The following is a 16,268-nucleotide window of genomic DNA, read 5'->3' as shown; positions in this document are numbered from 1 at the left end:
GTCGGGGGGCGGGCGTTCGCCCTCTGCCCCCTGACCCTGCGCGGCGGCGGCGGCAGGAGCGGAGGCGGCGGTTGCTGCTGGCCGTTTCCTGGTGGCCTGGCGGCGGGCGGGAGGGAGGATGCGGCGTAGGTCTCGGCTGCTGCTCTGCTTCGCTTTCCTCTGGGTGCTGGGCATCGCCTACTACATGTACTCGGGCGGCAGCGCCGCGCTGGCTGGCGGCGGCGGCGGCGGCGGCGGGAGGAAGGTGAGAGCCAAGCCCGGAGCCCTGCGCGGGGCGGGCGGGGAAGGTGCGCTCGTTCCGTGCCCCGACGGCGGAGCGGCGCGGCTCGGCTCGGGCCGGGCTGGGGGCGGCGCTGCCCGGTCCCCGGGGCGGGCGAATCTCCTCAGCCCCGCGGGCGGGAGGGCGCTCGCTTTCAGGCGGGGTGAAGCTCCCCCAGCCTCTCTCTTCTTCCCCCGCCCGTCCGTCCTTCCTCCCTCCCGCCCTTCCCCAGCCCGTTTCCCGGAGGCAGATGGCTTCTTTGTGGACTTCAGACCGGTTTCAGCCTCGTCACGTCGCTCCCTATCCAACTGCGGCCGGCCACGTCCCGGGCCGGGGGAAGTTGGTGTGGGAGGGGAGAGCGGGGCGGGCGGCGGGGGGGGCTGGGGCTGCGCTCCGGGGCGTGGGGGGGGGGACACAGACACGACGGGACACCCGCCTCGGCTCCGCTCCCCTCCCGACAGATAACGTCTGCCCCTTCCTTCTTTCCTTCCTGTCCCCGCCGGCACCGGAGTCGTTCGGGCTCCTGTGCCCACCGAGAGGATACGCGAAGATCCGAGCTAGAAATGCATTTTCCTCCCTGTCTTTTCCTTCTTGGATGCACAGCGATTTCCTTTCTCCTTAGCGCTACGCCTAAAAGATACCGTTTTCTGATCGGTTTTGCAATATTTCAGGAAATAGCTGGATTTGTTACATTTCATGTCTGTGGTGTGGAAGGTCGGTCTCTTCCTCTTTTTTTGACAGCTCAGTTACTAATGTGCAAGAAGTTGTCTATTAATAGTACAGGAGTAATTTTTCCTTATTCTGTCTGTGAACGTATTAAGTAAATTTTTCCATGTGTTGTAGTAATTAATTGATCAGGAAAATAGTTGGAAGTACATAATAGTTCACATTTGTGTCAACCAAAACAGGTTTTTGTGGTATGATGTGGGAAGTGGCAACTTTATCCACTAGCTCTGTTTAAAAAAATATGAATAAGTGGGGTTTTTTTTGGGGGGGGGCTCCTCCCCCCCCCAAAGACTAGCAAAACCAAGAGCTGTTAGAAACTGGTGTTTAAGCCTTATGTTTGGGAATAGGAAAGGCGACAAGACATCTCATAATTGCTTCATTTTTCAAAAAACCCCAAACAAACCCAGAAATGGGAAGAGGGCAAGTGAGTGAAGTGCACCACAGTTAAGCAGTGTTTGCTAATAAATGGCAATCTCCTGTTAAAGAAAAGTAGTGTTTCTTAAGTCTAGCAATGTGTAAGAAGGGGAATCTTTTTATGCTGCTTTGATGCAGTTCGGTTCATTAATGCATGTATCCCCGGTAAAAATCTGCCGATGACTGGTTCCTGTGGCAGGCTGTGGAAGCAAATACTTGCATGATTACTTACAAGATTACTTATGTGAGCAAGGGTCTAGAGAATGAGTCGCTGCTCATTGATAACTCTCTGTTCTGATGTGTCCTGGTTTGTTTTCTCCCTGTAGCTTAGGAATGTGTTCAGCAGCAACTTTTGACATAATATGTTAAGGTAAGTGTTAAGTGTGTATTGCTAAGTACAAGCTGTTAGTCCTTCAAAGTAGATAGAGTAGCAGAAATAGATCAAGCATGGGATAAAAAGTAAGGCAGTAGCCTAAAGCCTTTCTGAAGAACCACCAGAGTGTATTTAGAAAGTAAAAGCAATCTGACACTGCTGCTGATGTATAATGGGATAAAGAAAAGCCATCTAAGGCAAATATATCTGCAGATAGGGAAATATGTTTTTAACTCTTATGGTGTGTTACATCTGGAGTTTCCAGACAGATTTGCAACTCTGTTCAATACATTTTTACTGCTGGGGAAACTGCAGTGTGGGATAGTGATTTGCCCAAGGTCACCTAGAAGACTAGGTAAAACAGAAAATAAACCAATTTTTCTGACTACAAGTCTGATACTTAATCTGCTAGAACCTGCTGCTGTTTATTGTTGATATCAGTAGGAGTTTTCAGTAGGATTTTTAAGAGATCTATGATCCTGATACTTGCTTCAGTAGTATAATTTGTTGTCATTCTGCTCAAAATTCAGTAAACCTTACTGGTCTGCGTAACTGGAAGAGTTTAGTAAAGATAATTTAAAGAAAATGAGACATTTCATAGGCCTGAGCTGAAGCTCAGTGTTAGGTTTGGAAATGTGAAAGTTTAAAGTAAAGCTGTGGTGAGGAAGAAAAGAGGTACTGTGGCCACAAGAAACAAGTGGGGAAATTAACAATTATGTGTGGATTGGTGATTTAGGATTCTATTTTCTGTCAGCGAAGCGTAAAATTTAATCCTGGGCCTCAGTGTAGGTTAGCAAATGTAAGTAGAGGAAGATGTGTGTAATGTAATAGCTTTTGAATCTCAATAAAAGGCTTATTAACTTAGTGTCAGACCCTGGTATAAAGCAAAACCACAAACTGTCTTAAACTTACGAACAGAAACATGGCTGTAGTAAATTTCTTGGTGTGTGTGACTTCATGTAGTCCTTATTACTTGCCCACTATTTCAATATAATGGAAACGGAGTTGCTTACAGAAGAACATGACTTAATAAATTGAAGCCTCTGCCGTGCTCAGTCTATAAAATTACAAAAGCCAGGAGGGGATAGTTCTTCATTTGTGCGAGCAAGTAATTTGCATGTTAATTACAGGTCTGGTTATTGAAACAGAATGTTTTTTTCCATAAGGATGATTTTTGTTTTTCCATACACAGACCTAGTGTATTACCCAGACATCCTGGACTTGTTTGGTACAGCACCTGGTCCCATGATGTGACGAACACCACCAATTCCCTTTCTTTTCAGTGTAGTTGAAGGTGTTTGCCTTTTGCCAGGATTGCACTTGAGTAAGAGAAGAGAGTGATTTTTTTTTAAATTTGTTTTTCTTATTAGAGTAGTGTCAGAGTTAACATAACCTGCTTATTTTGGTTCTCCATTTACAACCTTTCAAATTAGATCTATGAAGCTGTTTGGATGTTGCAGTTTGCAGTACAGCCTTGCCTAAGTTTTTGGCCCCTGGCAACAGTGGTGGAACCCACAGCCCTGTGTGCAGTGCTGTGGCCTGGCAGGAGCTGAGCAGGCATGAGAGGGTCTAAAGCACACAAATCGGAAGCTGTCTCATTGGCAAGTGTGTAAATAATAAGAACAAAGAAAATAGGAAGGTGCAATGCTTCTCATTCTGGACCTAGGCATAAAAACTGTAGTAGAAAGAAATGAGATCTTCTGTGTCTGGAATTTAGGGTGTGTCAATGTTTTTGGGTTTGTTTTTTTTTTTTCGTGAAAAGAAGAAAAAAGAAAAGGATATAGTTTAAGCCTTTCATTCAAAATGTGCTTGAAGGGGCAAAAATGTTTTGGGGTGTGGGTTTTTTTTTCCTTCTCTCCAGTGAATCTCCAATTAAAATGATTGTAAGCAGGAGAGCGACATGGGTTCAGTTCACTCCTTTTCCAGCCAGATCACCGGGTCGTAGGTTGGAAAGGGTGAGTCTGATTCACTTGTTTAAAGGTTAGAGAAACAGTTGCCAAAACAGAGACTGTGACACAGAAGAAAGCAAGTTGCAAGCCCAACAGTTGTGAGACAGAAAATTGTGGGCTACTTTTGTGTTCACTGAATGTGTTTTATGTTAAAAAGCCTTTGGAGTGGAGACTGGAACTTCCCTTCTTTTTGCATATGAATTTCCTAACCCAGAGGAAAAGTGGTTCATGCTCTGTCTCTGATTGGCACAACATGGAGCAGCTTCTGCAAGATGGTTAGAAAGCTACTCATAGTCTCCCAAGCCAAAGCCATCCTGATGATGTGATCCTCTCCTAAGACTGGTGTGGATTTGAATTTGTGTATTTGTCATACAGATTTTGAGTTCTTTAACCACTAAGCTCTTGCACAATAGAGTGAACTGGGTTGAAAAAAACCCAACCCCAGCAAACCCAGACTCCAGCCAAAACCCAGCTGTTTTCTAAAGAACTTGTTCTTCTAGGCATTAAGAAAGTATCCCTGTGTAATTGAGCCCTTCAGGAAGGACAGAGGAATGTCTGCATCATGTTGAAAGCACAAACCGCTTCACTGCATACCCTGAAGGAGACCTGTAGGCAGAAAGGGGATTTACCGTTGAAAGCCAAGGCATGGAGAGAGGCCTGCTAGGTTAAGCCGCAGCTGAGCCAAGGTTTGGAGCCTTCCTTCCGGATTTAGGTGCCAGAGTGCTGACAAGCTTTTGCTTTTGTTGCCATGTGAAAAATGCCAGTTGTTTTTTAAGTTGGACCTCTGTCCCCTCCCACCCTGTCTTTGCTATCTAGAGGAAGAGGCTAAAAGCAATCTTTCAGTAATCAGAGATGGATAACTTTTGCCAATGTTCTTTAAAATTAGAAACATCTTTCTTTTTCATCAACACCCTGCACTCCCCCCAAAAAAAAACAAAGAAAAAACCAAATGCCAACAAAACCAAACCCCAAACCCACCTTGAACTAGAAGCTTGTTAGTCTCTTAGCTCACCAGATTTACTGAGTGTGATGGAACAAATTGGAGAAATCTAATTTATGGTTAGTTGAGCCACAAGGAGGCAGGCTTCTCCTGTAGAACTGGTTATTGCCCTGCATATAGTGCTGTTCTTCCTTTCCATATTCTGTTTGGGGTTTTTTGTTTGTGGGTTTTTTTAATTATTATTTTGGAGCAAGCTTTTGATAGGTAGCCGTACCATGGAGCTAGCTGAGATGAAATAAATGCAAAGGTAAAAGTTGATGCTTTGCCTTGAGTATGTAACTGATTAAAAGTGACTTGATCATTTTGGGGAAAGCAGGGGAAAAAGAAGCAAGCTTTGCAAGTTCTTGTTCTACCAGAACAAAACTTTAGAATAACTCCTTTCACCATATGCAAAGCTATCTTTTAATATTTTTCTCCTTTTTTTGGAAGCCCTGAACTATTTAAGTTACTGTTAAATGAGGCTCTTATTGCCATTATACATAATGATGTACATAGGAGAGCAAGAGTGCTACGTATACTGCAGATCTAGTGTATCTAACTTTCTTTTTGAAGGATTAAGTAGGAGGAAAAAGGAAACGTGCTTTAACTTTAGGTGCATAAACATGTTTTTGTCAGAAAATGAAACTGTGGAGTTTAACTTCTTTTGACTGTTTCTCTCAAGGTGCATGAAGGCCATAGAGCTTCTCTTTGGAAGAGGGGTAAAAGTAATCTCCCAAATCCTATTGTTTTCTTTCATCTGAGGAAGGCATTGCCTGTTTTAATTGCTAAATAGTAAGTTTAGTTTGCTGCATAATTTTTAGATTTAACTTCAGTCCCTTATGTGATGTGACATTGGATGTGATTTCCAGTATCTTGATTTTTAAACAAGTGAAGATATCAAAGGTTAAAAAAGCCAAATTATCATGTGTCTTTTCTGTGGCATTCACTTCCTAGAAGGTGCAAGGTGATAGAAAAGGATGTTCCTCTGTATAACAGGTAACAGTTTCTGCTAATATATGTTTTCTTCTATACAATTCTGTAATAAATGGGAAAGACATTAAATGCCCAGACAATTCAGTAATAAAGCTGTCCTTTTCTCACTAGGAGGTAAAAATGAGTCTCTGAAGTTTGTCGTACATGTATGTTTTCTTAATCTAACATATGTCATTTGACAAAAATGACTGTCTTGGCAATGCAGTCACTTATTTTTCTGGATTACTTCATAAAATTTAACTTTGAATGTGATGAAAAGACAGTCAAATGCAAATTTTGTGTCGACTATTTAGGTCTGTGGTCATACTGGGCTCTTCCCTTTTTCTTCCCTGCTATTTGAAATGCTTCAGTGAGGTTTTTTCCCTGTTGAAATAGAGGAGTAGTGCAAAATTAATTCTTAGCTAGAAGACTGTTGTATCGTCCCCTGCAACCTGCCAGATTAGAAACTGATGACTCTGGCTTTGGTACAGATGCTATCGCTCTTGGATTACTGATAGCTATTTTGTTTCATAAATGGAGAAGTAGAGCAGGGGTGTAGTGATGGCAGAACGGTTGAGGAAACAGGAATGACTTCTTCAGTAGTTTCATATGAACCAGGATAGTTAACCAGCTTTTCCCCTAGTTTTTCCCTTTCATGTGGGTACTGCAGTACTTCACTGTGCTTCTCCATGTTATTCCATTGCTGCTGTGGTTTGCTGCTTACCGTCATCTCCATGTACAAAGTTTGTAAGTTGTAGTGATGTCCTTTGATAGATATAGTTTAAAAAATAAGTAGTGCACTAATTAAGTGTGCCATATACCCTACCTGTTCCATCTTGTCAGTCTTGTGTCTTGAGGTGTATTGCAAATAAATGCCAGTTGTTCTTTCCTTGTGTTCTGGATCCTTTCAAAAATACGACGTGAAAAGTGATATAATAGCACTTTTTTCTCATTTAGAAAAGGCACAATATTCCTTCATATGAAGTAAAAGAATATTAAAGATCCATCTCAGTGGTGATTACCAAAATGAGACTGCCATCACTTGGTCTTTAGACCAACCTAGAAAAACAAAATATAAACCATTTAAACATATGTTAGAAAACTTCAATCTCGATCTTCAAAATTACATGATAATTCCACATTTTTTCCTTAGAAATCCTGATTATTTTTTCTTCTTTTGTCTTCTCTGTTCTTTGGGTCCTTTTCCATTTACAATGTTATGTGGTATCCAAGTGCTTGTGTATAACTGGTACTGTTATGTTGAGACGATGGTAGGTCTGATGAGATGTGGTATTGTCTGCTAGAAAGCCGCTGACAATGATACCCTTCTACAGAACAGAAGAGACACCTTTATACACCTATATATACTGTGTGTCATGAGAGAGCAACCCTTGTGGCATCCTAGAACATGTTTAAAAAGAATAATTCCAGCAGACAGCCTAGAAAATGGTTTTGGTTGGCTTTTTGGTATCTACTTATGATTTATAAATAATTTAATATATAGTACTTTTGGTTAAGTTAAAGCTGTTTGAAGAGAAAACATTAGGACACAGTTGATCCTGTAAAACTGAGGTGATGAATGTAAGCTGCTCAATGAAGTAAATGCAAATGATAAACATAAACTTGGATTTTTAAGTTGATTTGGTCCACTTAAATCTCTTCAATAACCTACTTAGGTTAGCTATAGCGGCACAAATCAGTGTATAGCCAGGTGTTGTGCAAACGGGTTTTTCAACTCCCTGGCTATTGATAACTTGTAACTAAATATGATTTTTATTAGGACTTAGTGGAGAAGCCATGTATTGCTAATTATGTTGGCAATGGCATGTGTTGGCAATACGTTTGAATTCTAATAATGAATCTGCAGGAAGCAGTGAGACATTTGGGTTTTTTCTTTTTCTTACCCCTCTCCCTCCCCAGAATATGGGGCTGAATGTCATTGCCCAAATATATGGGGATAGTGTGGAAACAGAGTATCAGTGTGGGCATTACAGAAGGAACCTCTAAGCAGGTTGTTTTATTGCCATCATGTAATGCAAACTGGTGGTATCTTAAGCTATATAAATTTAAAACCTGGGTGCGTTCTTTCATGCTGTGTGTTTTGAAATTAGTAGGTGCTCCTCTTCTGCTTTTCTCTTTCATGTAAGCTTTCAAAGGAGTAAGGGATGGATTGAGGAGGGAAGATAGGAAAAAAAAGTTAAATGGTCACGTCAAAATGTTTGTTTTATGTGTTTGGGAATTTAAAAGCATAGCATAAGAGTGTAGATAACACTAGAAACGGAACCATTTCATATTCCCTCTGGGTCTGTAAGATTCTTTCACAGAAAGCTTCATATGGTAGGCCTCTCCAGCTAAGTGGAAGTAAAGGTATGCGTGGTGTGGGGTTTTTTTCTCCATTATTTGGAGAACAAATAATTTTATGAAACCTGTATGTGAATGATGCATACAGAGTACATGCTTATCTGTCATTCTCTAAGTGTTCGTTTGCAAAGTAATCTTACTGTGAATGAAGCAGTTCTGGAATACTTATTGTGTCCTGTAGCAGTCATTAATGATCAAGAAAGTAGAAAAAATCACCGTCTGTTTTCTTTCTGTAAACAGCGACTAATACATCCCCTGTTGGAATATAGCGTATTTTAAACTTCCATTGTGGCTTTAAGGTATGCCTTTTTTGTTTGTTTTGTGGGTTTTTTTCTTTATGTGTATCAACTTACATGTTAAAGTTGTTTTTCTTCTGTTCATATGATAGCCTTCTAATGTAGCCTGTGCAAATTAGTATCAACACATTTTTTTCCTCAGTTGCTTTCTCATCTGTCTATCCCCCTATAAAAAGGGATCTGTCTATCCCTTTTTTATACACTGGTTTTGTTAATTGCCGAGGGTACCTTTATTGTCATTTAAACAAGTTAAAATATGCTAGTTCAAATAGCTCCACCACCTGACAGAGCACAACTGTGTAAAGGGACTATTCAAACAGATGTTAGTTTTGAGCTCTGATTACGAAATTCAAATGGGAATAGAATGAGATAGTAATAGAACAGAAAGTCTGAATTTTAGAGCTGTGTAGTGCACACTAAAGGCAATAATTTGGATTTGTCGTCTTTATAACTATGGTCTCTTATGGAAAAAAAGAGCCTATTGAAAAGGCTGCAGGTTCAGTTGTTAAATAACTTTTCTGAAGTTGTAAAATTGTCATAAAACGTGGGCACTTTTTTAAGGAAAGCAAAGAATAACTAGACATTCTGCTGAGTTCAGGTATTAGCAAAGTGCAATAGACTGTCTGTACTGAGTAACAGATCTGCTCGAAACAGACTTTAACCAAGGAAAGATTATACAAAGAATTGGCACTGAGCTAACGCTATTATTGTGTACAAATTCTCAAAGAGCTATGACTTGATGAGGAGAAAATGTTTTCTACTTGTATGAAGTTCCAAATGTTTAGCCACCCTGGAAATAATCAGCACAGCTGAAATTAGTTTCGGTTACTAAAATAAATTTGCTGTAGCTGGCCTGTCAGTTTAAGGATGGTCGATAAATATGACTGTATTTATGGATATATGCTTTAGTGAGATGAAATGTTAAGGTTTTTAGATAGCTTGGCTTTTCTTTTTCTTGCTTATTAAGTGAAATGGAAAAGTCTGTTCTCCTAAGTACACTTAGGTTCTCTTAAGGTCTTGATAAGGAAAAGAAAAATTTCCTTCTCGTTAATTACTTAATTTGGTAGCAAACTGCTACTGACTATGGTGGGCCAGCCTATATACTTCCAGCTCATTGTTCAACCACTGGGAAGTGTCCCTCTCACAAAACTGCTACTGTCGTAGATGGACCTACCAAAAATGTGGGGGCGATTGAATTACAGTATGTATCTGCTGGAGTGTTTCACAAAATTAGATTTGTGTATGTTGTCCAGACAGTGTAGTAAGTTCTTGTTTATGGGCGGTGGCATGTTTCCTGCTACGGTGGAATGCACCAGTCCTCCTGCTTATCATAGCAGATCATCAACAGCAAGCTTGCTCATTTTCTCCCGTGTTATCCATTTGGAGCAAATAAGGGGTGTTCTTTAGTCCTCTGATTTGTTTTCTCACAACACAATGGGTTGCTTTGCCAACAGCCACTGACATGAAGATGTGCAATGTCATTTAGCCTCAGGAAATGGTGAACGACTGTTCTACTATGCAGAATAGTTATTACCCATATACATTATGTTAGTGAATACTTTTTAAAGTTTTAATTAAGGAAATGTTCCTTTTTGTTCCACTGACACAGCATCTAGCTTTCTTTCAGTGTGCTCTCTAGGTGCTGGTGGCGGACAGTAATTGTAGCAAGTGCCGTAAGGACCCTGAGAGAGAGCTGGAGCTTGATTCTGTTATGTGGTGCACTTTTAAGAACCATTGTTAATACCCCTTAAACTGATAGGTGTCTATCAAAGACAATGCCCCCACCCTATTTGCTGTGTGCTTTCTGTTAATAAGCACATCTTAAGAAATTGCAGATCTTGATAGACAGATAAATAAAAAGGCATTTGGAGTCTGAAAGAAGTATTTCAACTAAAAGTAGCAGGCAGTGGCCTAGCAAGCAGCAGCATTTCTTTGCATCCTTAGGTTTCATACTTAAAGTTAACGTGCAAAAAGCAAAGGGGAAGAGATTTGGCTTCTTTGTACAGCAAAAAGTGTGCCTGAACATTTTTTAAGGAAACTTTATTTTCCCTTTCCTTTATAGATACATAAGTGCAAGTGTTGTTTAGTCTGGTAGATTGAACTGCATGGGAAGATTGTTGATATCACCACTGATGTATCACAAGAGTTAGAAATAACGTTAAGACAAAACTTAATGCTGATCAGAGGAGAAAAAAAATTCGAAGGACTTGTCCACAGTGACTGTCAGGTTTGTGAGAGACTTGATAAGGATGCAGTATGTTTTGTTAAGGTGCAATTGTTCAGTTATTCCCAATACTTTCTGGATATTCTCTAGCAAAAATAAGCGAGAGATCGATCTTGATCTTCACGTTAGCCTAGACCTAAAGTACCTGGCTTTATGCACAACAAAAGCTATTTGCTTAAAAATCCATTTCAGTTACCTGCTGAGATAACTAATGTGGATCATAGTGGTGTTCTAGGAAAAATATCTCTTGTATCCTGGGAACAACAGCTAGAAAATCAAGATGATAAAATCAGTCTGCAATCATTTAATGTTCTCCCTCATATTTGCTTGCAATCCCAAGAGCCAGAAACAGGCAAAACCTGGTTTTATACATGTGGATGGTCTTGGAGTGTGACTTTTAAAAATTTTTTTAATTTGCCATTATTATTCCTTAATGGTTGCAAATGTTTCAAATTTGACCATGATTGTGTCTTTATTTAGTGATATGCCAAAGCAGTTGTGTGGTGTTTTTTTTTTTTTTAAAGTTAAGCAAGTAGAAAATATTTTTGATAATTTTAAGTAGTACCTTTGCTAGGTTGTCTGTGTATAAGTAATCCTTGATAAACTTGGCTGTTGTAAACACTGTCCAACAGTATTGGAAAGTCTGGTGAAAAGATACCACCGCTTGTTCAGGACACTTTTGACTGTTGTCTGCATTATAGCACTGTCTATAGAGTCCTGGTTCTATTGTGCAATAGATTGAATGGTCTTAACAGGTTATTTCTACACCATGAACTTAGAAAAGGGCTTCTTCCTAGTAGGGTTTAGATATCTGTGTGTGAATGTTAGCTGTGGTCTTATCGTAGAAATTCTCATGTGGTCATCTCTTGGTGTGGCCTTTCGCTCAAAAGCAACCCTTTTTGTCTCTGTGTATCTCAACAAGCTCTATTAGGTAATTGGTTTTTATGGATTAAAGCTCAGTAATTGAATGGATTTTAAGAAATGATAGTGTCCCAAGTTATACATCATGTGGCAAAGATAGTTCAAGTTTTTCAGTCTTCAGCATTGAAGTATGATGGGACCTCACGCTGCTAAGCTTACTAGAATGTGGGTCTGGATCTGATACGGTAGTCAAGCTATGCAGCGAACCACAGCTAGTGTCTAATCTGAGTGTGGTTGATGTTGACCACTTCTGAAACCTCCAGTTCATGGATGTTCAGTTTTGTTTAGAATTGTGATATTCTAATGTTTATTTCCAAAAGCAGCTACAGCTCAGATGCAGGCAGTAGTTTGGAAATATCATGGCATTTATTCAGATTAATTGTGATTGTGGCTGTCATCTCACAATGTTGTTATCCCAGTTACTGAGAAAAGTTTCCAGTGACAGATCTGGATAAGTATGCAAGAAAATGGATGTAAAAACTCTTTCTTCTACTTGCTGAATGTTATGTATCTTGTAATGATTTTTTTTTTAAAATTTACAGAAATGTCCTTGGTGTTCCAAAAGGCGTATTAACAAAAAAAAAAAAGGCAGTTTGGGGATGTTTGAGTCTTACGGTATAGGACTGCTTTGGATGTAACTTCCTTTGAATACTTTACAATGCCTGAATTGATTGCTCTTCAATTGTAAATTGCTTTGAAGTGGGTGTTTGGTGTTTTGTGGTTTTTTTTTAAGGGAACTGCTGTTGGTGTGATTTGGTAAAGTCTTGTGAAAACTTCTAAAACAGAAACATTGGTTTTAGTGCACCCAGTTTGTGATAAAAGCAAGGTGAATGATGAACAAGCAAGGCATTGGATGTTAGTGGGTGCATGTACTTGATAGTCTTCCAAGATGTTATGTTCTTTTTTTTAAAAGACATGACTAGTAGAACTTAAGGAGAAACCCTGTACTTAAGATGGCAATTTCTCTTAAAATAATCCACAGAAGCATTGAAATTATGGCAATTCTTCAAGACTTTAAGCACTTGTTTAGGTATGCAAAACAGCTAATAAGTGTCTGCAGTTTGCTTCAATTATTAATACTTTACTGTTTTAGTGTTATATACTATCTTATTTTGAGTTTATCCCTAATTTCTGTTAGCTATATGACTGTGTCACTTTCGTCTTGTACTGCCATAATAATTTGTCAGAACATCATCACACATGGTGGATTTTTTTTTAAACATAATTTCTTAGGTAAGGCAGGGTTTTTTAGGTAGAAATTCTATTTTATTATACAAGTGAGGATAGATGTAAAACTGGTTTTGGCAAAGTGTATGTGTAATTTTTGGTTTTTTAAAACTGAAGATAGTGGCCTTTTTCTTGATACTAATACTTTGCTGCTGTTTCTCATACAATATTTGAACAAGTCTGTTGTCTTTGCTTAGAAATGTGAACTTTGCAGTGATGCAGCTTGCTATCTGCAGTTTCAAGTGAGTTGAAGACTTTTGTCTGTTTTTGTCTTCTGTAGGTTAAAGTAATGTACTCCTTTTCCTGGAAGGAGGTGATAGAGAGGGAGCCTTAAATGTTCAGTCCGGAATACGTACTTTCACATAAGCATCTTATAAGAATAATTAAAGATTATTTTTTTTCCTAGCTTTTTGTGATCAGCTAGTGCTTGCGGATATCAGTTTTCTAGCTCTGAATTTGTTTAACTGGCTCTTTTGTCAGCTGAAGGAAGAAGAGTCTCCAATGGGAGAGATTTTGGAAGTATGTCAGTATAGCTGTACTTCTGGCAACTGCACGATGTTTTCATTTAGACTGTTCTCATGCTCTTACTGGCAGTAGGCTGTAGCAGCTGGGATGTCAGCATGTTTGCTTTCTTGTGACATGGTTTAGTCTTCTTTTTCAGGCTTACCAGTTTAAGACAGTAATTTTGTAGTATTTTTTCCCCCTGTGTTTGAATGGCCTTCTGCCATTATACAAATAGTGAAGAAAATGGCAATGAAATGATAGGAAGTGCTAGTACTGGCTTCCCTTCTGTTTTTGGAAGTTACAGTGGTTATTGCATGCCTGAATGCTATTTTTTGCCCATAGTTCACTGATGAAGCAGTTGATTCTCTTCTTCCTTCTCTTTCTGAATTCTGGATTTTGCCAGGAAAACAAAGCTTTTCCCAGCTCTGCCAGTAAACAGCAGTGCTTGCCAGTTAATGCAATGATGTTAGCAGCATAGAACTACTGTTCAGATGGGAATTGTCCCAACCGTACTGTTTGAATAGGTGAATAACATTGTATGGGCTGTATTTCTACTGTTCCTTTGAGTGCTAGCATGCCTAAATATGCGGTCTTAGTTTGTCCGTGTTAACTTTTAAGATTAATCCCCTAAATACTTTAGCCAAGAGTATTATTGTCTGCCGTTGAAGAAAATGGTAATTACTGGCTCATGTCTAGAAAAAATGCAGATGCCTTTTAGCATTTTATAGGGGGAGTAATTAGTCCCTACCATGATATTAGTAATCACAGTTTTTATGTTTACTTATTCTAGTATAATTATCTCACATGTAGCACCGTGTAGCTTTTCGACTGTTAACTTGATTCTGCTTGTTTTTTCTGGAATCGCAGTTCTAGCTCTTATGCCCACTCTGATAATAGAGGTGACTTGTAACATATGCTGCCCTCTTACTCCTTTGAGGATTGAAGATGTACAGCAGAAGTTGTATTAGTTCTATTTGCCCAGTTTCTGTGCTGTGCTCTTGGGTTTGTATTTGAATCTCTAGAGGCTGTACTCTTCATATCTTAGTTGAAAAAAAAAGTACTGTGTAAATAAATGGCATGTTCCCTTTTCCCTGCAAGGATGAAAAGCTACTGATGTTGACGTGACAGTATTCCTGCCATGGAATAACGAAAGTGTGGTGAAATACTTCTTGGGAAATCTGCTGTCTAACCAGGAGCTTATAAAGAGAAAGTTAGATGGTCACTTGCTTATTTGCCATTAACTAGAACTTTTCTGATCCCAGATTTAAGCATTACATAATTGCATACTGGTAGAATACAAAAAAGAGAGCTCTCTGTGTTTCTGTTTCAGTAAGTAACTTAAACTAGAAACTGGCTGCTTCTGTTTCTGATGCCCTAATAATAATTTTAGTAGCATCTGGCACACACCAACACACATGTCACTTGTGTTCCGCAACAGAAAAGGGTATGGTAATGATATAGGCTGCTACTTTGTTTTAAAAGGCATAGTATCTGTTGTACATAATTTTCATCAGTCACCAGCAAAGCATCCTGTGTAAGAAAAAGAAGAAATGGGGTGAAGATAAGCTGTAGGCCAAAAAGTGAAGAAAGGCGCACTAAAGAAGCGTAGCCTTTACTTCCCTTTTCTCTATCTCGGAAAATCACCACAAGCTCTATGAGAACAAATGCGTGCTTTTACTAATCGTACCCTAAAACGCTGCCTGTATTACCTGGTCTCTGCATAACACTCAAATGCAGTTGAACTGAAGGAAATCTGGGGAGAATACGATGCTGCAGATGGTTTTTTTGGTTGAAGTTCATTTGTACTAATGGCAACAATGTATAATTTTAGTTATCACATTAAATGCACTTAGCTTTGAGGTTTACAATAAATAGTCTCTGTGCTAAGAATAACAATGCAGTTTTAGACCGAGCTGTTCAGTATACCCGTTTACCAACTTGTAGACAAAACCAATTATTTCCAATTAAGAGCAAATATGAGTAGAAAGCTGTTCTCTTCATGTTTATGTTTTGTTGTTTGGGCTGTTGTATCCCTCTACTTGACCATTTGGTCACTTCTTGACAGCTTGGCTGATTGATTTCTTTTTCAGTTGTGTTTGGATTTTAATGATGACAACTGGGGTTTTTTGTAGACTCTCAACTGCATTCAGATTTGCATTAGCAGTGAAGGAGGCTTCTAGAAACGGAAACCACATGTGTCATGATACTACAGGGTCTTTTTTGGCAGCTGTAAAGTATGATGTATACGGAGAAAAATTAAATGCGTGGCGGACAAAACTAAGAAAGATATGACACAGTGGTAGTGCATCATCCTAGGGTGATCCACCTACCCCACTTTTGGTGGGTACATTTCAAAAAAACTTTCAAGTCACAGTAATCTATAAAAATCTGAGTTTTGTATAGCCACAAACTACACTTCAAAAATTGCTGGAAAGCTTCAGCTGGGTGGAAGAACCTGTGAGCCAAGATACAGCTTGAATTGTGGCAAAAATCTCCTCAGAGAAGGGTCAGTTTACTCTGTAGCCATCACTGTGACTCCAACCATTTAAATACTGGGTTTAGGGTCTCTTTAAAGCTAGAATATGTTTGAAAGCTAAAATTAAGCTGGTTTTTTGGGTTTTTTTGGTTTTGTTTTTTTTTTTTTTCCCCCATTGATGGCTGTTTGAGAATTCACAATAGCATTTGGCAGGTAGTGGAATTAGGTTCTGGTGGACGTGGGACACCCGTGGCTCCTACCGCCTTGAGTGCCTCTCTGTGGTACTAAACAGTTGGCGTTGAACTTCTCTTTCAGTCATCTTTTCTTCTTGGGCCATCACTTCTGCTAGTAAGTGACACTGGTGCTACAAATGTCAATGCCTATCTTAATGTTGCATTACTTCTGTTTATTTCAAAATTGATCAGAAGGTGTTTTGAGAGGAGATCTGCAGTTATGAAAGGGAGGTGAAATTGCCAACTTAATCTGGGTATCTACAAAATTTAACTTGTTTGCTATTTTACGATGTGGTTTTCAAACTCTACTTCAATGCCAGGCTCAGGCTGCTCATTGAGAGAAGCTGTATAGGT

General features: G+C 39.5%; 1 protein-coding gene across 3 annotated transcripts in view; it reads left to right on the top strand.

Annotated features, from left to right (window-relative positions):
- GALNT2 (polypeptide N-acetylgalactosaminyltransferase 2) overlaps nucleotides 1-16,268 on the top strand; it is a 95,446-nt gene continuing 79,178 nt past the window's right edge. Inside the window, exons 1-2 of one of the 3 annotated variants that reach the window (XM_075748668.1) lie at nucleotides 2,996-3,096; nucleotides 3,206-3,373. In XM_075748668.1, coding sequence (XP_075604783.1) covers nucleotides 3,332-3,373 — 42 coding nt within the window. In that variant the 5' untranslated portion in view covers nucleotides 2,996-3,096; nucleotides 3,206-3,331. Of the gene's footprint in view, nucleotides 245-765; nucleotides 974-2,995; nucleotides 3,097-3,205; nucleotides 3,374-16,268 lie in introns of those variants that run through there. The other 2 variants (XM_075748667.1, XM_075748669.1) reach the window with 2 other exon arrangements.

The sequence above is a fragment of the Balearica regulorum genome, chromosome 3 (genome assembly GCF_011004875.1).
Source record: "Balearica regulorum gibbericeps isolate bBalReg1 chromosome 3, bBalReg1.pri, whole genome shotgun sequence".
NCBI lineage: Eukaryota > Metazoa > Chordata > Aves > Gruiformes > Gruidae > Balearica > Balearica regulorum.
The sequence above is the reverse complement of the archived record's forward strand: the minus strand, read 5'-3'. Positions and strand labels throughout refer to the sequence as shown.